This window comes from Lissotriton helveticus, chromosome 3_1 (genome assembly GCF_964261635.1).
Source record: "Lissotriton helveticus chromosome 3_1, aLisHel1.1, whole genome shotgun sequence".
NCBI lineage: Eukaryota > Metazoa > Chordata > Amphibia > Caudata > Salamandridae > Lissotriton > Lissotriton helveticus.
The window spans coordinates 1,333,703,508-1,333,727,671 of NC_136061.1; the positions used below are offsets into that span (position 1 = coordinate 1,333,703,508).

Sequence of the window (24,164 nt, forward strand, 5' to 3'; positions counted from 1 at the left end):
CTCATAGATGTGCAGTCCCCCAGGAACCCCTTGAGGGTCCTTCATGTGAACCGCCTCAAACCCCACTTCGTGAGGTCCGAGTTGAGTTTGCTCCTCGCCACCGACGACGGAGCGGAAGAGGACACTGAGCCTCTACCCGATCTCCTGTGTGCAAAAGAAAAAGATAGCTCCGTAGAGGGAGTGAGTCTCTCCTCCTCCCTCACCCCCGAGCGGCGCGAGGACTGTCGTCAGTTACTGGGACAGTTCTCTGACCTTTTCTCCCTCATCCCCGGCATCACCAGCTGGTGTGTCCACGACATGGACACCGGGGACAGCCCTCCGGTACGGCACAGAGCTTACCGCGTCCCTGACAGAGTTCGGGCCTGCATCAAGGCCGAAGTCTCTAAGATGCTAGCCCTAGGAGTGGTCGAAGCCTCTGACAGCCCATGGGCCAGCCCCGTGGTCCTGGTTCCGAAGGCGGCCGCCCCCGGTGCTGTTCCCGAGCTGAGGTTTTGCGTAGACTACCGCGGGCTCAACGCAATCACCAGAATGGACGCCCACCCCATTCCACCAGCAGACGAGCTCATTGACCGCCTAGGGTCTGCACGCTATCTCAGCACTTTCGACTTGACCAGCGGATACTGGCAGATCGCCCTCACCGAGGGGGCAAGAGAGAGATTCGCCTTCTCCACCCCGGATGGTCACTACCACTTCCGGGTGATGCCCTTTGGGATGAAAAATGCCCCCGCCACCTTCCAGAGGCTGGTTAACCAGGTACTGGCTGGGTTGGAGGAATTCAGCGCCGCATATCTCGACGATATCGCGGTGTTCAGTTCCCACTGGTCCGAGCACCTCCAGCACCTCTGGGAGGTGTTGATGGCCCTGCGGAGGGCGGGCCTCACAATTAAAGCAAGTAAATGCCAAATCGGACAAGGGTCCTTGGTCTACCTGGGGCACCAGGTCGGAAGCGGCCTAGTAGCCCCCCTTCAGCCCAAGATCGATGCGATCTTGGCCTGGGAGGCCCAACGATCCAGACGAAAGTGCGGGCATTCCTAGGGCTCACGGGGTACTACCGAAGATTCATAAAAGGGTACGGCAGCATCGTAGTCCCCCTCACGGAGTTGACCTCCAAAAACCAGCCGAAGAAAGTCAGCTGGCCCCCCGCCTGCCAAGAGGCGTTCGAAGCATTGAAAGACGCCATGTGTACTGCTCCTGTACTCCAGGCCCCCGACTACTCCCAAGAGTTCGTGGTCCAAACGGACGCGTCCGAACATGGCATCGGAGCGGTCCTGTCCCAGGTGAACGAAAAAGGCCTAGACCAGCCAGTGGCATTCATTAGCCGGAGGTTACTCCCTCGAGAGCAAAGGTGGAGCACCATCGAGCGGGAGGCCTTTGCGGTGGTTTGGGCCCTGAAGAAGCTGAGGCCCTACCTGTTCGGTACTCACTTCCGGGTCCAAACCGACCACCGACCCCTCTGGTGGCTTATGCAAATGAGAGGAGAAAACCCCAAACTGTTGCAATGGTCCATCTCCCTCCAGGGGATGGAGTTCACTGTCAAGTAACGGCCTGGTGTTGACCACGCCAACGCCGACGGCCTGTCCCGATTCTTCCGCCTCAGTGAAGAGAACCCCCAAGGGTATGGGTAGTTCTCTCCGCCTTTCAGCTGGGAAGGACACGTGTTGGACCTGGCCTCGTGGCGTGGTTCTCCCCCGTTCCTAAGCACCCTGTTAGCCTAGCCCTGCCCCCATAAGCCCCTGGTCGTCCTGCTCCCTGTACGTCCCAACTCCCTGCATGACCCCGCCAGCCGACGACCAGCCCCTAGCCTCCTTCCCGGCTCCGAGCGCCCAGAACTTGCATCACCCCACAGGGCCCCCGGCAGCTATTTTCCCTTCCCGAGATCCCTGACTCCCTGGGCCTAGCATGACCCCGGCCCCAGCGAATCTTAGACTCCAAGGCACGCCAGTCCCGGCTGGGGGGTAAAGGGCTCCCTGAGTGAGATAAGACAGGGAGTTTCGATTGCACCTCCGGCCTCCCCTGAGAGACTGGTTTCTCTCACACCTCTGGCCTCCCCTGGGGGCCGGTTTCGATCGCACCTCTGGCCTCCCCGAGAGCTGGCTCCAGACCCTGCTGGGCGTCTGGGAATTCCCGAACGCATCTTCCAAAGGATCAAAGGGCCAACCGACGGATCTCTCCAACGACCAGACCCCAAGGCCTGAGACCTCCGCCTGCGAGGGTCCGGACATCAAAGGGCCACTGGACTATATCAAGGGACGCCCAACAACTATCGGGCAGTTGTATCCTGGACAAGAAAGCCCTGCTGATCTGATCGCGGCTAAACCTTGGGGAGAACTGAACCTCTGAATCCTTCGAGCCCTGCTGACGCTGTCGGGGCTCCTTCTCGTAACACGGAGCTGGAACATCGGAGCCCTGCTGACGCTGTCGCGGCTCGTCCTTGCAAAGACAGAACTACAACCTCGGAGCCCTGCTGACCTCGTGGCGGCTCGAGCTTGAACTCTAAAGAGATATTCGTGAAACCTCCTGAGCCCTGCAGACGCTGTCACGGCTCCTCAAGAACATCTCCGGATCGAGCCCTGCTGACCTCGACGCGGCTCGAGGAGTACTCTGGTACGGCTGGACTATCGACGCTACCAACACGACCTGAGTCAACTCGAAGCGAGTGAAGCAGCCAGCACGAACCTCATCTTCCGTATCCCCCGGCTCGAGGATTGAGAGCTGTGCGCAGGGTACGCTTCGTACTGGCCTAAAGACTGAGACTGTCCCGCTTCCCTCCTCCCGAATTCCTGAGACTTTGCGATCCCTCGATCGCTTGTAAATAAGAGTGCTGATTCCTTTTTACCGTTCATAAAGAACTTGTTACTGAAAACCTACGGTGTGGTGTCCGTTCGTAAGTGTGGTGTGAGCTCAGTGTGTACGATCCTAGATCTGACGTCCTCCCCGGCGAGGACCTCACGTTAAGACTCGGCATTATTTGTGGGAGAGGTGGGTCCCGGGGTGGTCGGGTGAGCAAAACGTGGCCCTCTGAGATCGCCCCTTCTAACAGGATGTTAGTTATCTAAAAAAAAGGCTAGAGTCTTAACACTGTGAGCTTAAATTCTAACAAAGAGCGTTATGGGACTTATTCACAAAATTCCAATCACGGGCTGTGAAAATACGCTCCTAATTTAGTCACAAAGTGAACACCACTTGAAGTAGACACGGGCGGAACATCAAACTGAGGGTTGGAATAGGCATTGGGGTAAATGGTTCTACACTACAATACACAGCAAGAGAGATTTTATGCACATTAGAAACAAGCATTGAAAATGCAATAGGTCTCGCCTTTGATTAAGTTAAAGCCATTTGCTCTGCTAATGGTATTCTCTAGCAAAGCAAATGGCTTTAACTTAATGAAAGGCGAGAACTATTGCCTTTTAATGCTTGTTTTTTTTGCTTTCGGTGAATAAGGGTGGCATGTCTCACTTACTATGGCCAACACTGAAGTAGAATGAAAAATATTAAGAGCCCCAAACTCTGTGCTCTTAATTCCTGTGGCCATACCACCCTGAAAGCACCTTATCTTGTCTGATATAGAAAGTTAAGCAGAGTCAGGCATGGTTTTTACCTGGGTGGGAGACTGCATTGGAATACCAGGTGCTGTAGGCTTTAATTGTTTTTGTTTTTGTTTTGCTTTAGGTGAATGAGGGTGGCTTGTCTCTCATACTATGACCAGCACTGAAGTGGAGTGAAAAAAAGCTAAGAGCCCCAAGTTAGTGCTCTTGATTCCTACGATTATTCAACCCTGAAAGCACCTGATCTTGTCTGATCTCAGAAGTTAAGCAGGGTTCTGCTTGGTTAGTATCTGGATGGGAGACTGACTGGAAATACCAGGTGCTGTAGCCTATTTTGTTTTGTTGTTTTGCTTTAGGTGAATGAGGGTGGCTTGTCTTGCTCACTATGGCCAGCACTGAAGTAGAATGTAATAGGCTAAGGGTCCCAAAGTCAATGCTCTTCACACCTACAGCCGTACCACCATCAGAGCACCTGATTGTTGAAGTTAAGCAGGGTTGAGCCTCGTTAGTCCCTGGAAGGGGGACCGCCTGGGAGTAGCAGGTTCTTTAGGCGTTTTTGTTTTTTAGTGTTTTGCTTTAGGTTTATGAGGATGGCTTGTCTTGCATGCTATGGCCAGCACTGAAGTAGAATGAAAAAAGGTAAGAGCCCCAAAGTTAGGGCTCTTGAGGCCAATGGCCATACAACCTTGAAATCACCTGATTTCATCTTATATCAGAAGTTTTGCAGGGTCAGGCTTGGTTAGCACCTGGATGGGAGACCATCAGAGAAGACCAGGTGCTGTAGGCTTTTTCTTTGTTTGTTTTGCTTTAGGGTGGATTGTGTTGCTTTCTATGGCCAGCACTGAGGTAGAATGAAAAAAGCTATGAGCCCCAAACTCAGTGCACTTCATGCCTCCGGCCATACCACCCTGAATGCACTTGATCTCCTCTGATCTCAGAAGTTAAGCAGGGCCGGCCCTGGTTAGTACCTGGATGGGAGATTGACTAGTAATACCAGGTGCAGTAGGCTGTTTGTTTTTTTGCTTTAGATGAATGCAGGTGGCTTGTCTCCCTTATAATGGCCAGCACTGAGGTTGAAGGAATAATCCTAAGAGCCCCAAAATCACAGCCCTTTATGCCTACAGCCACCCCACCCTGAAACCATCTGATCTCAGAAGTTAAGCAGGGTGGGGCCTGGTCAGTACCTGGATGGGACACCGCCTGGGAATACCAGGTGTGTTATACGTTTTTTTTGTGTTAGGTGAATAAGGGTGGCTTGTCTTGCTTACTATGGTCAGCACTGAAGTAGAATGAAAAAAGCTAAGAGCCCCAAAGGCAGTCTACTTCATTCCTCCTTCCATACCACCCTGAAAACACCTTATCTCGCCTGATCTTAAAAGTTAAGCAGGGTGGACATGGTTAATACCTGGATGGGAAACCGCCTGGAAATCTCAGGTGCTGTAATCTTTTTGTTTTGCTTTAGGTGAATGAGGGTGGCTTGCTTGCATACTATGGCCACCACTGGAGTAAAATAAAAAAAGCTAAAAGCCCCAAAGTTATCTTTTTCATGCCAACAGCCTTACCACCTTGCAAGCACCTGATCTTGTCTGATCTCAGAAGTTAAGCAGAGTCGGGTCTGGTTAGTACCTGGAGGGGAACCTGCTTGGGAATACCAGATGCCTTTTTTTTTTGTTGCTTTAGATGAATAATGGTGGCTTTTCTTGCTTACTATGGCTAGCACTGAAGTAGAATGAAAAAAGCTAAGAGCCCCAAAGTCAGTGCTCTCATGCTTAAGGCTAAACTATCCTAAAAGCACCTAATCTCGTCTGATCTGAAAAGCTAAAAATGGTCGTGCCTGGTTAGTACCTGGATGGGAGACTGCCTGGGACTAGAAAGGTGCTGTAGGCTTTTTTTGGTTGTTGTTTTGCTTTAGTTGAATAAGGGTGGCTTGTCTCTCTTACTATGTCCAGTACTGTAGTAGAATGAAAAAAGCTAAGAGCCCCAAAGTCGATTCTCTTCATGCCTACGGCCATATTATCCTAAAAGCACCTGATCTTGTCCGAACTCAGAAATTAAGCAGGGTTGGGTCTGGTTAGTACCGTGATGGGAGACTGCCTGGGAATACCAAGTGGTGTATGCTATATGTTTTTTGTTGTTTTGCTTTAGTTGAATGAGGGTGGCTTATCTCGCTTACTATGGACATCACTGACGTAAAATGAAAAAAGCCAAGACCCCCCCATCTTCATGTCTACAGCTGTACAAACCTGAAAGTGTCTGATCTCAGCAGATATGCAGGGTCGGGCCTGGTTAGTACCTCAATGGAAGATCGCCTGGGATTGCCCGGTGCTGTAGGCTTGTTTTTTTGTTGCTTTAGGAGAATGAGGGTTGCTTGTCTCTCTTAATATGGCCTGCACTGAAGAAGAATGAAAAAAGCTAAGAGCCCCAAAGTCAGTGCTCTTCATTCCAAAAGCCATACCACCCTGAAAGCACCTGATCGCCTCTGATCTCAGAAGTTACCCAGGGTCGGGTCTGGTTAGTACCTGGATGGGAGATCGTCTGGGAATACCGGGTGCTGTAGGCTTTTTTTTTTGCTTTCTGTGAATGAGAGTGGTTTGTCTTGATTACTATGGCCAGCACTGGAGTAGAACAAAAAAAGCTAAGAGCCCCAAACTCAGTGCTCTTGGTGCCTAGGGCATACCACCCTGAAAGCAGCTGATCTTGTCTGATCACAGAAGTTAAGCAGGGTCAGACCTGGTTAGTACCTGGAGGGGAACATGCCTTGGAATACCAGAAGCTGTATGCTTTTTTTGTTGCTTTAGATGACTAATGGAGGTTTTCTTGCTTAATATGGCTAGCACTGAAGTAGAATGAAAAAAGCTAAGAGCCCCAAAGTCAGTACTCTCATGCCTATGGCTAAACTATCCTAAAAGCACCTAATCTCGTATGATCTGAGAAGTTAAGAAGGGTCGGGCCTGGTTAGTACTTGGATGCTAGACTGCCTGGGAATACTAGGTGCTGTAGGCTTTTATTTTTTGCTAAAGGTTAATGAGAGTGACTTGTCTCGCTCACTATGACCAGCGCTGAATTAAAATGAAAAAAGAAAAGGGCCCCAAAGTCAGTGCTGTTCATGCCTACAGCCATACCAGCCTGATAGCATCTGATCTTGTCTGATTTCAGAAGTTATGCAGCGTCTGGTTAATACCTGGATGGGAGACTGCCTGGGAATACCAGATGCTGTATGTTTTTTTTAATTTTAGCTTTAGGTGAATGAGGGTGGCTTGTCTCGCTTACTATGGCCAGCACTGTAGTAGAATGAAATGAGCTAAAAGCCCCAAAGTCAGTGCTCTTCCTGCCTACAGCCAAAAGATCCTGAAAGCACCTGATCTCTTCTGATCTCAGAAGTTAAGCAGGGTCGGGCAAGGTTAGTACTTGAATGGGCGACAGCCTGGGAATACCAGGGAGTGTAGGCTTTTTTTGTTTTGCTTTAGGTGAATGAGGGTGGCCTGTCTCACTTACAATGGCAAACACTGAAGTAGAATGAAAAAAGCTAAGAGCCCCAAAGTCAGTGCTCTTCATGCCTGAAAGCACCTGGTCTCGTCTCATCTCAGAAATGAAGCAGGGTCGGGCCTGGTTGGTACCTGGATGGGAGATGTCCTAGGAGTACCAGGTCCTGTAGGCTTTTATTTTTTTACTTTGGTGAGTAAGGGTGGCTTGTCTCACTTACTATGGCCAGCACTGAAGTAGAATGAAATGAGCTAAAAGCCCCCTATTTAGTGCACTTCATGCCTACAACCAAAGGACCCTGAAAGCACCTGATCTCTTCTGTTAAGCAGGGTCGGGCCAGGTTAGTACCTAATTAAGCGACAGCCTGGGAATACCAGGTGCTGTAGGCTTTTTTTTTTGCTTTAGGTGAATGAGGGAGGCTTTTCTCGCTTACTATGGTCAGCACTGAAAAAGAATGAAAAAAGCTAAGAGCCCCAAGTCAGTGCTCTTCATGCTACGGCTATACAACCATGAAAGCATCTGATCTCAGAAGTTATGCAGGGCCAGGCCTGGTTAGTACCTGAATGGACGACAGCCTGAGAATACCAGGTGCTGACTTTAGAGGCACATTTGGCAAGTAGCACAGCAGGTGCCTTAACATAAATCAAAGAAGAAATGTTTGCAATAAGATCTATGGTAATCTAAAAGCGTCTTGCTGTAGATATGCTTTTGGAAAAAGAAGGAGGTGTCTGTCGAGTTATAGAGAGTCAGTACGGCACTTAGGGCTAGATGTAGGTAACTCTGATTTACCGACTCATAAATACCGAATTATACCGATTCGGTATTTATGAGTCGGTAAATTAGAAGGAGGGAGATGTAGGTAAGTTTTTTATTTTGAATTACCGAATCTGTACCATTCGGAATCGGTATTGCCCATTGATTCCTATGGGCCTTGAAGCCCATAGGAATCAATGGGCAATACCGATTCGGTATTTACCGAATCGGTAAATACCGAATCCTGCAAGGGTGCAGGGGGTGTCACTTTGACACCCTCTAGCACCCCAAGTACAGGTTTGTGTGACATGTGGCACACATACATGCCCTAAGGGCATGTCTGTGTGTCACATTGCACAGGTGTGCATGCACAGATGTGCTTGCACACCTGAATTCGGTATTTTACCACCCAATAGGATTGGGTGGTAAAATATCGACTCTTAAGGGCCTGTGGCACTCTTAGGAGTGTCTGCTACATATGGATTTACCGAATCGGTAAATATACCGAATCGGTATTTTACCGATTCTGTAAATTTACCGATTCGGTAAATTTACAGAATCGGTAAAATATAGGCCCCCTACATCAGAAAACCCTAATACCGGTCGGTAACGGCCGAATTCGGCCGTTACCGACCGGTATTGGGGCTCCTACATCTGGCCCTTAGATTCCAAATAACAGTGAAAATATTTACAAATATATTGATAACATAATTAATATTGTAAGTGACAATCACCCAATGGGACAATGTGTCATTTGAGAGAATATTGGTTTATGATTTGGAGAGATTGGTAAAGGTGTACCTATGAAAATTATAAGTGTAATAATTGTAAATATAATGAGTGATGTCCATATATAAAGCCATTTGCATCATGGGTTTACGTTGCGATTACGGAGCTAAGAAAAACAATACAGTGAGATAGATAAGTAAAGAAAAAATCACACTTGATGAGATGAAAGTCAGAATGTATGAAGACTTGAATGCCTTGCAGGAGAAGAAAGTGACAAAACCAGAATGATGAAGGACATACAATAGTTCGGCAGTGTGATAATTAATATGATGCAATCAAAGGGGGTATATTGGTAGTGAGCTTTAATTTGTTGGAAAATCATGAATAATTTAGGCATGCTTTAGTTAACATAACTAGAACACACCAGGCTGGATTGACAATCATTCATGAAGGATGCAGAAAAGTGCATGGTCATTTTTGAGCTTTTTGTGTGCTCTTTCAGAAATTCAATGGAAATGCACCTTCTGCCTGGGTCTCTCTAATCTGTCCTTCTCTCTTGAGGGAAGTGGGAATACTGTTTTCCTCTAACAATGTCAAGGCCTCTTAACCAAGCTCTGCTTGTAGTTGAATAAACCGTTGTATTCTCTTGTTTCATAACACATGATTTTATTTCCTTAATTGATTATGCACTGCATTAACCAATAGGAAGTAGGTGTTTTCTAAATGTGTTGTTCCAACTAATAGATTCAGTGGCTGTCATGAATGAAACATTTCTGCTCCAACACTTCTTCCTAATATCTTATCATAACATGTGTGTGCCTTCTATTCCTGAAACATCATAAAAGAGCGTGCTATTTGGAGATGAGCCAGACCTTTTGCTGTCAGACTTCCTCTCTCTCTGAGGCTTCTGCTTTGAGATTTAGTGCTCTGTCCAAGAAGTTTTTGAGTTTTTCTGTAGAAGACAGACCTTATGCTAGTCTGCTTATTAAATTACTTGCTTCATTAACTACTGATCCTTTCCGTTATGAAATTATATTTTAAATAAACCCACAACGTTGAGAACTTTAGAATTTTTTCAGGTGCAGTTTTATTGATAGCCTTGGACTAAGTCTATGAGAGACTCAGATAATCCAGCTCCTGCCTCATGACTCTCTTGATGTATTAATTAGAGTGTCAATATCCACCATTGTATGCTCCTATTTCTCATCTGACTGTATGTATGTTTATGGTCTGTGTATAATATGACAACTTGTACGAATATATGACGATACTACGCATACATTTACAACGCAGTACTTTACATCATGTTTGTTACAACGCAAGTCGTGAAACTACTTGCGCTGGATGGCGCTGGACTTAGGAATAGTATGATTTACTCTTCCAACTCCAGTCTACATACAGTAGGGAAGGTGTTGGAATAGTAAATCATGCTATTCGTTAGGTTAGAGCGCCATCCAGCGCAAGTCGTTGTAACGACTTGCGTTGTAATGCCCGCGATGTAAAGGCATTGCAATGCAATGCCCGCATTGGGAAGGATGTTTCCCCCTTGTACAATATCTGCTTATCTGTAGTAATAGTAGTAACTTTATTCGGTATGAACAACAAACAAACTTAGAGGTCTAGATCAGAAACCTGATCTGAATATCTTTCAAAATACCTTCATGTCTAAAAAGTACATCAAGATAAAGAAGTGGCTAACAGTTATGAACAACAGACCAGATCGCCAAGAAAAGGGCCACCTGTAATTGCTAATCAAAACCCATTATGGATTCCCATCAATAACTTGTATGGATCAATGTTTTCATTTGGTAATCCTGCCAGGGTATTCTGTCTCTTGATCATTGAGACATACGGCATACCCCCATCTTTGGCATGGGGTAATGACCTACAATTACTAGATTAGCCCAAATGATGATGATCTGATGGGAAAGTGCAGTGCAAAAAATATGAAGATGAATGTGATGGTTAAAACAGGATAGGGAGCTTTAACAAAAATTACTTTATTGGGCATAAGCCCCTTCCTTGTTAAAAACAAGAACAGTGCAACAACATAAACACAGTTTAAACAAATAGCTGCAAGAGGACCAACATGTTTCAGCCCCCCCGGGCACGTGGTGACAGAATACCCTGGCAGGATTACCAAATGAAAACATTGATCCATACAAGTTATTGATGGGAATCCATAATGGGTTTTGATTAGCAATTACAGGTGGCCCTTTTCTTGGCGATCTGGTCTGTTGTTCATAACTGTTAGCCACTTCTTTATCTTGATGTACTTTTTAGACATGAAGGTATTTTGAAAGATATTCAGATCAGGTTTCTGATCTAGACCTCTAAGTTTGTTTGTTGTCCATGTTGTTCCTTCAAGGGGATAGAACTTAGAAGGGTCTTTAAATGTCCCTTTAGCCCTCCGATACCGTTTTGTTAGTTATAACTTTATTCGGTAGCCAGGTACCATCAAAGTATATAAACATTATAATAAATACATCAGAGTACATATTAAAAACATCTTCCAGCACAGTTCAATTTCCCTGTTTTTGCAGCGCATCAAAATTCTCTCTCTTCCGTTCTTATTAGCACATAAAGACAGAAAAGCTATGGAGAGGCTAGGCTATGGGCAAATAGTGCAAGACACTTTAAAACATATACAATTTACCTTTCTACTTTATACATAAAATACATAGATTAGATAAAATTGCTACAATTTAGATCAGACAATAATTAAAAAAGAATTAACCTAAAATCTAGAAATCAATTTTAGCAATCTACTGCGTTTATAGAAGGCTGCCTGTTGTAATAACATAAACAGGAGTAGTATCGCTTTTTAAGATTCCAAGAGCCACTAAATATTTGTTCACTTGGAATTTTGACACAAGGCAATAATCAATTTCCGGCGTGGGCCGTGGTAATGAAGACAGAAAAATAGTATATGTGCCTGGTTCTCATCTCCCAGGCCACATGCTGGACAGATACTAAAACTAGAGGCCTTGTGCCAGTTCTTAGTTAAGATCTCAAGGGTAGACTACCAAATCTAAAGCGAATATAAAGGCTTTTAGCTAGGGGAGAGGAAACAAATTCTAAGAATTCCTCAAAACGGGATAAAGGTTTCCGGGCACATGCATCATTGTCATTTGCATTCGCAAACGGTGCGAATCGCAATTTTCGGCCGTTTGCGAATGCAATTGCAAAATTGGGATGCATCATGTTTTTCGCAATTTTAGAAATCGCAATCATGTTGCGATTTCTAAAATTGTGATTGCATCTAAGAAATAGCATTTTGAGATTTCTTAAATGCAATGCATGAACATTTTAAATTTGCGAATTCGCAAATAGGGAGAGGTAAATTACCATGAAGTTGACCTTCATGGTAATTTGCGAAAACTTTCAAAATGCAAAAAAGTGCATTTTTGAAAGTTTCATTTTACACACACACATGCCCTTGGGGCATGTGTGTGTGAAAAATGCACTTAAAGTTATATTTCAGGGGTGCGGGGGGGGTCCTTTGGACCCCCCCTGCACCCTTGAAATTGCATTCTCAATTTGCGATTCGCAAATTGCTAATCGCAAATTGAGAATGACTTCCCATTCATTCCTATGGGCCTAATCAATGGGAAGGGATTCCTTAATTGCGATTTGCAAATTGTGAATCGCAAATAAGGAATTTTAAGAAATCGCAAAATAAATTGCGATTTCTTGATGCATAGCCTTTTTCGATTTCTTAATTGCGATTCCTTAATTTTTGCAATTAAGAAATCGCAAACGGCAACAATGATGCATGTGGCCGCTAATGGCTAAAAATCTACTTGTCAGTGGGCCAATTTGCTGGTTATTAAAATAATTGTCTTGGATATAAACTCAGTAGCTAGATTTCATAATGTTAAGATCAATTTTACTCATATTTTCCGGGTTAGTCCAAAATCTTGTTAGGCCCAGTTTAATGAACCAATTGGAAACATGTTTAACCCAGGATTTCGACTTGGCACCCCTAATAGAGAACACTTCAACAAACAATCTTTAAATTCCTTTAGCTCCGGGGTGACCCAAAGCTGAATCCAATAAACAAGTGATGTTAAAGCAGCTAAATATGCAATTCTTTGGAGTCCTAAATCCAAGAACAGGGGAGTTAGAGGTGTACTGTTGGGAACAGAGACAAGCCATCTTTTAAATCTCTTTTCTGCAGCAGTAAGTGGGGAAACATCAGCACATCCCCATATTTCAGCTCCATATAGAGCAGACCCTTGTGCCTTGCCGAGGTAAACCTCTATAGCCGGCTAAACAGCACGAGAGCTTGATTGTCTATGCAGTCTACTAATAGCAGTTGGTCTATGCTCAAGTAGTAGCATGCTTTCCCTGAGCTGATTATCCACTTCAGGCTCTTCATTACATTGACTCCCAAATAATCAAAATTCTTCACCCTCTCCAGTGTTTCCTTCCCAGCACTTACCGCTAACTTTTTGCCCACTCCATTCCCAAACACCAGGAACTTGGTTTTACTAGCATTGAGCTCCAGACCCCTTGACACACAGAAATCTGTGAATTTGTCAACATGGAGCTGGAGTCCCATTGGAGTCTTGGAGATGAGAAGGGAGTCGTCGGCAAACAAGAGGATCGGCACCTTGCTGCCATTCTGTGTAGGGAAATCATTTCTGCAGTCCTTCAGGATGTCAGCCACTTCATTTATATAGAGGGTAAAGAGTGTAGGAGCAAGGACACACCCTTGGCGCACCACCCGCTGTATAGGAATGCATTCAGTTAGCTCTCCTGCATGCCCACACCGCACCTGAGCAAAATTGTTACTATGCAGTTTGGACATGAGATGGAAGAAGTTCCCAGGAACTCCCATCCTATTTAAGGTGAGCCATAGGTAAGAACGGGGGATAAGATCAAAGGCAAGATCAACAAATGCCACATAGAGCTTCTGTTGTTGAAGTTAAATATATTTCCAGTATAATGTGGCAAATCCAGAAACTTGATCTATATTGCTCTTCTTAGGGCGAAAACCTGCTTGAAGGGGTGACATGGTGTTCTTTGTGTCTACCCAGTTTAACAACCTATCGAGTATTTGCCTTGCAAAGATTTTCTGGGCATTATCAATTAGGCTAATTGACCAATAGTTAGAGGGCTCGTAAGCATTGCCCTTCTTAAATATTGTAACGACCCCCCTCCAAGAATCAGGTATCTCTTACCCTCGTGCTACAGCAATAACAAGTAGATTAAAATAGAATGCCCAAATCTCAGGTTTTAATTTATATAGATCCCCTGGGATCTTATCAGGTCCCGGTGCCTTAGCGATTTTTAACGCGTGGATGGCATTAGCAGTGTTTTCTAAGTTAAAGATAATAGCTGAACCATAAGATTATGAGGTATCACAGCAAGACAAATCCATAGAAGATCCTATGTTACCACATATACTCGAGGGGGCATCAGTCGAAAACTCATACAGATTAGAAAAAATTAGATACCCACTTATTAGCCGGTATATGATGTTGGTTACTCTTTGCATATTATCCACTCTAGTTTGGGCCACAGTGCGCCAAAACAGACTATTATCATTTGTTTTAACTGCAAGCAACATGTCTTCCCAGATTTTATCATCCCAACTCTTTTTAGCTTGTTTTAACGCGACTTTATAAGCATGCCTGGCTTGGGCTATCTAGCTTCTTTCCCCTCCTAGAATGGCAGTCCTTAGGGAGCATTTGGCTTGTGTACCCTGTACATATGCTGTCCATTTTGTACCTGGACATATATCAAAAAATGCCAGTGCATGCTTGTATATCTGTTCATTGATTTGTTGCTCAATTTGCTCTCTATAATTATCCACAAATGTATGCATGCTTGTGAAACTAAAAGAGACCCCCTGCCCCACATTAATCAGGCTTTCTATTACCTTGTTCCAGCAGTTTTTGATGAGAAAATCCCTTACATACATTCTGGGTTATCCTCCAAACTTTTGCTTACAGGTTAAACCTCTGGGATAAACAGTATTTAAAAAATCTTATTTTATTTCATTTAAGAAAATAATGTTGTGTGGATTAGTATTCTTTTGATTAGCATTTCCAGCAGTGCCCCTTGATATTGAAATCAAACTTACACTAGGAGACAATGTTCATTTAGAAGCCAAGAGACAATAGAAATAATTCTCAAATATCCTTTCAGTTAAAAAAACATTTATTTGGTCAAATATTTTCCTTTTTTTTCTTCAAGTTAGTCCTCCTACAACTTTTGTCCATTTTTAACAACACAATTTATAAAAACAATCCCAAAGTGTACTTGCAAAATTATATATATTTAATATCCCAAAATATATTGCATATATAGTAGCACAATGAAAAGGCTTTGTTTTAATTATTGCAATAATGTTACATATGCACAGCCTGCAAGCACTTTAGGTGATTATGGCTAGAACATCTCAAACCACAGTGCATTTTTTAAAGGTACTCCACACCTTGTCTTAGACTTGAAACGTGGCAGTAATTTAAATAATTAGAAATATTGCATGCTCAACATTGCCCTTGCATACAATTCACAGACTAGGGTAACATTTTAGCACAAATATTGCCCTTTTACCAAGCTTCCAAAAAAATAGGCATTTGGTCATTTAAAATATTTAGGATGAGAGAGCCGAGTCATTCAATACCCATTTTTTTGTGGAATATTGTCTCTTCTCAAGGTGAACGCACATTAGGCTTAGTCACCTCACTTTTGAAGGATTACATTTAATTAACGAGTGTACAATATTAGCAAGTTATTAGAAAGTGTCCCTATAGATCTAGCTACTGCAGTTCCTGCTCAAAATGAGAGAAGATGACAATACCATGACATTTCATGCCTCAGAAAACACACCTACCAGTAATGTTTATTCCTTAGCTCTCTCCCGCAATGTATTACAGGGTGCAGATCACTAGGATGAGACACATGCAATGATTGTATATCCAGTTACTTATATACATTACATTTGCATTTGGAATGTGGATTGTTTTGGTTAATATTTCTAATTGTAACTTTTCTTTTTTAACGCATAATAACACTGTTTAGTTATTTCTAAGTGCTGTAGTATGACAGGTGTTACTATGGCTCATTACAATCAAACTCAGATTTCTGACTCAGTAAGGGTGTTCGGTTTAGTTTACTTTTCTGGCATTGTATCTTGCAATTTTTGGATCACACTGATTCTTAGTACTGAACAATGTATTCACTGAGCTACCTTGTGACAATGAAAATAAAGTCAATAACTGGTCAGAGCTACCACATATTGAAAACCTTGTGATGCTAAACAGTATTTAATCAGAACCAGAGCCTCAATCCATTTTTCAATGAAAACATGTCAAAATACACCAGTCGCAAACTGAACAATGAACATGCCTATTTTAAAAAAGAGGAATTAAAACAAATTATCAAATGTAGACACTACCTACAAAAGAGCTGTATAGTTTACGCCCAACCTCATCCATTTGAAACACTATCAATACTGTTCATTAGAATAAAATCCCTTACCTGCTGCTCTGGTCAAATCAGCAATGCTGTTTGCACAACAGAAGGTGACTTGCATACGGAATAATTTGCATTATTAAAAATAGCAGAGCCAATACTGTGCTAGTCTCTTTCCCAATCAAGATATTGGATTCTTTTTGGGAAAAGCCATTTGGTCATTTGAATGTTTTCCAATTACTTTTGAGGGATGAATATAATGTATTTTAAAGTGAAGAAAATAGTGGCAGCAATTTCTTTTTTATGAAATGAAAATCTCTTTAATTGGCTGTAGAACAGTCCTCTCAAATTAACACACAAGGAATATTTTAACATTTATGGAAATTGTATTCATTCTAGTAATTTAATAATACTTTATTGTTGAACAAAAGTTACTATTATCTTGTGATACAATTGCTGACAAGTGCACTATTGCGTTGACAATATACATTGCTTCTATACTTATGTGCTCATGTTAAGACTCCATTAACTGAATTTGGAAGACGTTAACCAAAGTATTAGAATGATCTTTTTGTGTAGCACCCGTCTGCTTAGCAAAATAAGACTATTTAGCATAAAGAAAAACTGCCTGGTTTGCTCTTTCTTGAATTGCAAATATTTCTTATCCGACAATCTGAATAGAATCACAAATGTCTGTGCATCTGTCTCTATGCCAAGGTTTTGTACTGAAAAACATCAGACCCATTTGGCACATACTTCATAAGGCGAAAGCCACCAAAAGACCAGTAAATGGAAAAGCACACAACATATTTCAGTCAGACCTGTGTCTGATGTCACATTTAATGTTATGCATAAATGTTGGTACCATAAATAAAGAGAAAGAGAGTGGTTTTGACCAGGTTCATCAATGGAGCGCTTTAAACAAGTAGTGTAAAAGTGAACATGTTGAGTGTTTTACTGCATGATGAGCACCGACTCTTATATCTATCATTTTCAGTGGACATAATGAAGATCGAGGATTACGTCTTCTGTTTATTCATAACTACATTAAAATGCCTTCAGTCGCAGTGTACCCACACCTTTATATTTTATCAGTTATCTCAAATTTCCCACTTGGAAAACACTTTTGATGTTGTAACTTATTACTGGTGTCAATAGGGAGAACAATCTACATTTGTTACAATGTGCCCTTTTGAGGGTCTGAGCACTTAACCGCTGGTGTTCTTAGCTCAGAATATTACCGTCGATTAGGGCCTAGCTTAGGTCAACTTATGAATTCACATAAAATGCTGAATCACTTCTGGAAACTTAAAGGTTGGGTTTGATTTCAAATGCCATTATTGATTATTCATTGCAACAATGCATAAAGAAATTATGGAAGTCACAAATAAATACAAATTCCCATACAGAAAGAAATAAGTATGGAAATAGTCATAAATGTTTTTATGCCGCCATGACAGGTGCTTAGACATATGTTTGGAATACCTTTTAAAGTGAAAAACAAGTAGGAAATATCTTTTTGATTTCCTTTAACTGGTAGAGGCAGAAGTTAAGGTTAATGCATATGGCCCAAATGTACAGACGGAAAAAGCAAGATGTACAAATAATATTTAACAACTGTTGATAGTTAAAACTGCATTTGTGACCGAGGTCAACTCGTTTAAGTGTCTTCTTTGATAATGTGTGATATAGGAAAATAAATCTGCATAATTTAGACAATATCTTGCCATGTGATAGGTTGACCCTTTTTGATGGTTTAACAAACGCACAGCGTTTGCGAATCATTAAATATCAAAAATTGCATTTCATTCGGACTTTCAAAAAAAGTTATAGAACCCGTGGGCATTTCCTATTATCCTCCCTAGGTATGCAAACAAGAAACCTTTGTGATCTCTGAAGTTGGTGTTAAACTCTTTCCAAGTTAAAGGATTGGTGAAATCCAATGTTGGGTCAAACTACAGTTGCTATTTGTCCAGAAAATGTTAAAGAACTTCCAACCATATCCATAATGAAGAAAGGTAGTGGAAGACTATGAATGCACAAGTTACATCTTTTGAGATGTGCCTCTGAATACGATGACACCAGTTTCTGATTTCCCTCTACAAGGAGTTTAGAGGAGGGTTGTATACAGGGACTCACAGGATTGCTGCTCTGAAACCTCAGTGAATATTCTCATTAGCCTCAAAAACGTGGATTTCAGAACCACTATTTTCCAACAGGTTTAAATGTCTTGACAAACATTTAAGGCTCATCAATGCCCTTAAAATTTTGAAGTTGATAAAATGTACATGATATTCCAGTCGGCTGAAAACCTTTTATGTCATAAAATACCCTACTCCATTATTCCAGTTAGTGAAAGACATTGCTATAAGGAAATACTCCAACAAAAAACGTCAGGAGTAAAGGACATCTGGATATTCTTGGGAGGACCATGATGATGTTTATTCAATCCATTGATGCATGTATGCCATACCCAGAGAGATTCTTGTTGGTGAAATAGGTAATGTCATTGTTTGTATTTGTAAACAGGTGTTACAAGGTGTTCCAAAAGCAAATACATTTAAAAACAAATAATTTGTCTGCAGGCTTACTGTCATCAATTTGCTTATAGTAAACAAAGCAGGATTTCAACTTTTTCCAAAGAGAGCAAATTCCGAATCTTGTTTCTTTTTTTTTTAAATGCCACAATTCCAGGGAATGTTTATTTGACTTTGAGAAATTACGAATACCTAACAAGTCTTAAAGGCAATCTTGTCTAATAGTAGCCACCCAAGTGGGAAGGCACATGGGTGTTAGGATGACGTGGGACGTTAGGGTTTGGGTAGATGTTTCCAGTTGGTGAGTTCCAATATGGTGATGCAGCTCCAAAGAAGCTAGAGGAAGTCACAGGCATAGAAGAAGAGTGTGACTGAACAAAGTTCATTTTCTGTTGATGAGCATGATAGGAAGGCACATATGACAGCTCTGAGGGATATTTGTACATTGAAGAGTCAGTTGGATGAGGCTGAAGAGCCTGTGCAATGCCATGAAAGTCAAACTTATAAGCATATCGTTTGCCATGTACTTTGGTCATAATGTTCTTGTCGTAGTAGTATCGCAAGGCACGGCTCAATTTATCATAATTCATGTTAGGTTTGCTCTTCCGCTCCCCCCACCGTCTTGCCACCTCATCTGGATCCGTCATTTTGAACTCCCCATTGGTGCCCTCCCATGTAATGCAGCTGGCATTGCAACTGTCTGATAGCAACTCTAAGAGGAACTGCCAGAGCTGGATCTGCCCACTTCCTGCAAGAAGAAAACAAAAGTGTAAGTAAATTGAAATTATGTGTTTCAGGAAACTGCTTAGCATCTGGCATCTGAAATTCAAATGAAGAGTAAATAATCTATGGAAATTCAAACAGACAGTTTTCAGTTCATTAAAATTTCACGGAACTGAGAAACCATAGCAGAAGATTGTTTCCAAGTCCTGTGTAACATTATTTGAAATTATTTAAAGAATGTTTTTACACAGATGGTGTACTTTGCATTTTTGTGTTATCTAGTTTTTTAATGTTTATTATTGCAACTAGATTAGAAAGTAGGGTACAAGGAAGAAATTGTATATGATATGTTAGTAAGTAATAAATCTCAATTTTTGATATAATGTTAGAACATTCAAATAGAATGGATATTAGGAACAAAATAAAATCAAAAGGCCGAAACCAATTTATTAGAATTCAAATAATCTTCTGATGTCATTGAATTATAATGTTATGAAGCAAACAACCACACACATTTGGGTTTTATAAGTATTGGCAGTACTGCATGCTCGATTATTGTGCCTCAAGTACCTCACTACACCCATTGAAGTTCTTCCTTTTCCGTCCCACTTTGGAAATAAAGGTAACATGGAAGCAGTGACTGACCATAACAGTTTATATGTGTTCACAAAAGGATGTTTCGGAGTTACATCTATGGTTATGGATTGCTTGAAAAGTTGTCTTTTGCAAGCCTGGTGATTCATTTTCTAAATTTTGCCAACTTAGTCAACTTCACAAGTTTGGCAACTTTTTTCTTTTTAAGTAGCATGGAAAACACTTCCCAGAATATAAGGGTTGTGGAGGAAATGAAAACACCAAACTTCATAAAATGTTTTGGTGCAACCATCTCTTGTAAAACCTCTTTGGAAAGAACATTTCATCCATTAATGAATTTTGCGAACTAGTCAAACTTTGCGACTTCAAACAATTGTAAATTATGTCACTTTCATGCAACCTCTAATTTCATCTTAGTTCCCTAGAATGCATGCGCATGATTTCAACCCTTCTGTTTTCCATAAAGTTTGGTCTTACCTGGGTTTGCTAACCGACTACTGGTAGGCCCAAGAATCTGGTAAGGATCTACAAAAAAGTAACAGACAAAAAAAATCTTAAAGAGGCACGTGCTAACTAAAATACATTTTCTCCTACCTAAAATGGCTCAGTTGAGGACCACTCCATCCACTCCAGGTGCGAACTCTTTCTAAAAAAATTTCTTAAGTATTCTGAATAATAATGTCATCAATAATACATGTACACTTTAGTGGACGTCTTCACAAGACTGGGGTTTAGCGCATCTAACCTACAATGAGTGAATGTCAAACCAGCCTTGCAAGTCAAGTGCTTAGGGGGTTGATACACATTTTCTGTATTTTAAAGTATATAAACATTTAAGAGACAACAATTTGTTCTACGGCCACCTTGAATTTATACAGCAGGCTATTGAATGTACAGTATCTGGTGAAACTAAAAGCAGGCTTTGAAACTGTCAGTGATGCCGTCAAATAAATTGGTGGCTCTTCTCCACACAAATGTCTACTGGTGCAGTTAGGATTGTTTCTGTAAAGCTAAATGATAGTTCGAGAGGGGCAGATGTGCTGAAATTTGGCAATGCCTTTCTTCATCCTAACTTAAAGTCAGGGCCACTGGATTCATGTGATGGGGATAAATACATTATGCAGCAGTGCTGACTAAAGCATGTGGCAAGAAAACACAAATTTTGCAATATAATGCAGCATATTTTGTGATAGTATTACCTCATTATACAACAATAAGCAATACAAATATTCCGAGTTAACCTGTGTGAAGGGCATTTCTCTGATCCATCAGAGATAGGAACAACATTTATTTTGTTAAAATCTGCAGATTGTGCAGCATATGATGGATTATGTGGCAAATAGACAAATCCATAATTAAGGTGGAAATGCAGCAGTCGGCAAAATTGCATTATTCCAACGTCCTGCTTAAATTCTATTGAAGACCATTTACATCATGGCTGGCAAGACAGAAATAGGTTGAAAACCTACCGCAGATCTTCCAAAAAACACAAATGTGTGTTTCTCTGTCCACTAAGCTTCCTGACAGTTTTATGAATCAAGCTACTAAGAGCACCAGAATCCTGGGAGGAGTATTTCATTGCACATATGTATCTAGCTCTGACACACACATGCAGATTAGTGAATGGAAAATGTAAGTAATTGTTTAATCACAACTGTTTCAGCATATGAAATGTCTTGGTGATATGATTTGAACTCAGTTTGTCTTCCAACATTGACAATACAACCTCAGTGGCAGCATCGCCCAGGCTGCAAACAGCCCACAAGGGACTGGTGTGATCATAATATATTGTTGTTATACAACCAATCACCTTATCTCATGCCTCTTGCCCATTACCTAAATTCAGTGAACATGTCCGATTAATCTAAAATAACCAGTTGGCAAGGGATAGCTGTGATCTCACACGGCTTTCATTGTGCTAGCAATATGATTGCAGTCATTGATTTAAAATATCCATTGGAATCTATTGTTTTCTTTTTACTAAGCCTTCCTATTATTAGGAAGATGTCCTACTGTGCTGATTTAGGAGGCTAATGAAAAGTGTATTATTTGGGTAAAGACCTCTTTACGAAACACACTTAATGCCTTTGTGTGTGAGACTAACAACCTCACAGTTCATAGTTTACAACTGATAACATCACATTCTCCAGTATTGGCGTGTCTTTCATAGATACACATGCCTGAATCATTCCCCGTCGTCGGAGTGAGAGTCCCACAGTACATAAAAAAAGCAATAACATGCACATAATAACCAAAAAACCCTGGTAATACACAACCAGGAAGTAAAGTAGCCCTAGCTACAAGAGTACAAACTTCTACACTCATGACTATCATAGTCATTTTGTATAGGCCAAACTACAGCCAATCAGGCGACAGCACCCACCAGAATGTTCTCCCCAGAGGCTCAGGCTCTCAGATTTTCTACCGCACGTTGTGTGAAGGGAGTCTCCCTGAGCTATGCTCAGTACTTCACTTTTCTGACTGGATTTATTCATCCAAGATGTCTTCTACTAAAAAATCTCTCTTCAGGCCTTGTGAGTCCTGTGGGAAGCACCGGCTTTTTAAAGAAGATCCCCACAAAAAGTGCATCTACTGCCTTTATCCTGATCATGAGGTGAGAGAGCGTAAAATCTGCAGGACCTTCCCTCAGAAGACCCTCAGAGACAGGGAAGGACGCCTTCTTCTGTGGCTACAGGACATTAAAGACCAGGACAATCCCCTCTCTGAAGTAGGAAGTGTGGCTTCAGGGTTATCTATATCCTCAAGAAAGAGGATGGCTAAGGAAGTTCTATCTTCCACTGGGGCTGAGGTGTTGAGGAAAGCTCAGCCCTCCAAGGGCTCTAGCTTGCCTTCTGCAAAAAAGGCCTCTCCACCTTCTGAATCGTCATCTGTATCGCCCCATAAAAGGACTAGAAAGTCTTTGACATCTAAGAGGCTACCTGAGAAGGTTTTTTCTCAGAAGAAGAGGTCCACGTCATCGACGGAGTCGTCGTCGGTTCCATCGTTGACGATTATCATCGTCGATGCCACTTCAACATCGACAGTCACCTTCTCATCACCTAAGCCAAAGATGATAATGTCGTCAGCCTCTTCACCGTCGACGCTGGTCTCTGCTGTGGTAAGACCTATTTCGTCGACGAAGATTATGCCTTCCATCGTTGACGCTCCGTCGACGACTACGAAGGGAGGTAAGATTCTGTCAATGAGTGCTTCGTCGACGAAGACTGCCCGAAGTCGATGACTCCACCGTCGATGAAGCCTACCCCGTCGACGAGTGTTCCGTCAACATAGACTGGCTCGATGTCGACGACCCCACCGTCGACGAAGGCTGCCTCGACGTCGAAGATCCCGCCGTCGACGAAGACTGCCTTGTCTTCGACAGCTTCATTGTCGATGAAAAATGCCCTGTCGACGAAGACATCGTCGACGAACGAGGACTCGTTGTCAAAAAACACCGTCAACGAAGATTACACCATCACTTAAATTGACTGTATCGTAGACACCATCTTCTTCGACGACACTGTCGACGACACAACCGTCGACGCCTCTTTTATCGACATGTACTGAACTTCAAGTATGGTCTTCGACACCATCTAAAGCCTCTTTTGCCCATCCGATTACGACACCTTCTCTGCTTGAGAGACGTGGCTCATCATTACAAGCTCTATCACCGCTTAAATTGCCTGAACAATTGCTGGATTCAGATGATGATGAGGAGCAATCTGATGTAGATGACTGGTTCCGCATTGCTACAAGTCCATCTGAGTTGCTTATTAAATATCAAGAGGAAGATCCAGACGAGGAACAGTTCTCTGAATCTGTATGTCAAGATCCTACCATGGTGCCCTCAGCACAAATACATTTGGCCCTTCTTAATAATTTACAGTACATGTTAGACGATTACTATTGGCGTTTCCCTCCATCTGAGTCGGCGGCATCTCTACCATCCACTCCGATGCCTCAGACCTCTACATCCGCTTTGAAATCTCGAAGACCACCTTCTCCAGCACCATCTCATCATTCTCAAGAAGCGAACACCACAGATGAGGATAGAGAGGAAGGAGAGGTGGATGACAAATCTAGTTTGTCGGATTGGGATGACTACCAAATTCAGACACCATCACCTTCAGCTCCAGCTGAGGCTAATTCGCCCCCAGTAGACATCGGAGGCTTCCATCTCCTGATGGAAAGGGCTACTAAAAGATTCTTAATCGAGATGGAAACAAAGAAAGATGAGTGCTTTCTTTATGATTTTAAAGATCAGCCGCGAAGGCAAGTCAAAACTATTCCCATCATTGACTTCATATGGAAAGAAGGTTTAAAAATTATGGCGAAACCCAATTCCCTTCCGGCTGTATTGCCCCGGTTA

The 24,164-nt window shown here is 42.4% G+C and overlaps 1 protein-coding gene, 1 long non-coding RNA gene and 7 pseudogenes across 4 annotated transcripts in view; 8 read left to right on the plus strand and 1 right to left on the minus strand.

Moving 5' to 3' along the window:
* LOC144823458 (uncharacterized) overlaps positions 1 to 19,205 on the plus strand; it is a 395,313-nt gene extending 376,108 nt beyond the window's left edge. The window contains exon 3 of the long non-coding RNA XR_013608797.1: positions 19,074 to 19,205. This is a non-coding gene — a long non-coding RNA (uncharacterized LOC144823458). The remainder of the gene's footprint in view (positions 1 to 19,073) is intronic.
* LOC144825472 (5S ribosomal RNA) lies at positions 3,761 to 3,879 on the plus strand (annotated as a pseudogene).
* On the plus strand, positions 4,439 to 4,557 carry LOC144825904 (5S ribosomal RNA; annotated as a pseudogene).
* LOC144825575 (5S ribosomal RNA) lies at positions 5,097 to 5,215 on the plus strand (annotated as a pseudogene).
* Positions 5,549 to 5,667, plus strand: LOC144825884 (5S ribosomal RNA; annotated as a pseudogene).
* Positions 5,990 to 6,108, plus strand: LOC144825669 (5S ribosomal RNA; annotated as a pseudogene).
* On the plus strand, positions 6,433 to 6,551 carry LOC144825467 (5S ribosomal RNA; annotated as a pseudogene).
* Positions 6,879 to 6,997, plus strand: LOC144825476 (5S ribosomal RNA; annotated as a pseudogene).
* FLI1 (Fli-1 proto-oncogene, ETS transcription factor) overlaps positions 14,664 to 24,164 on the minus strand; it is a 697,892-nt gene continuing 688,391 nt past the window's right edge. For all 3 annotated transcript variants that reach the window (XM_078681988.1, XM_078681986.1, XM_078681987.1), the window contains 2 exons: positions 20,273 to 20,320; positions 14,664 to 19,226 (listed from right to left, as the gene is read on the minus strand). In XM_078681988.1, the coding sequence (XP_078538114.1) occupies positions 18,697 to 19,226; positions 20,273 to 20,320 (578 nt within the window). In that variant the 3' untranslated portion in view covers positions 14,664 to 18,696. The remainder of the gene's footprint in view (positions 19,227 to 20,272; positions 20,321 to 24,164) is intronic.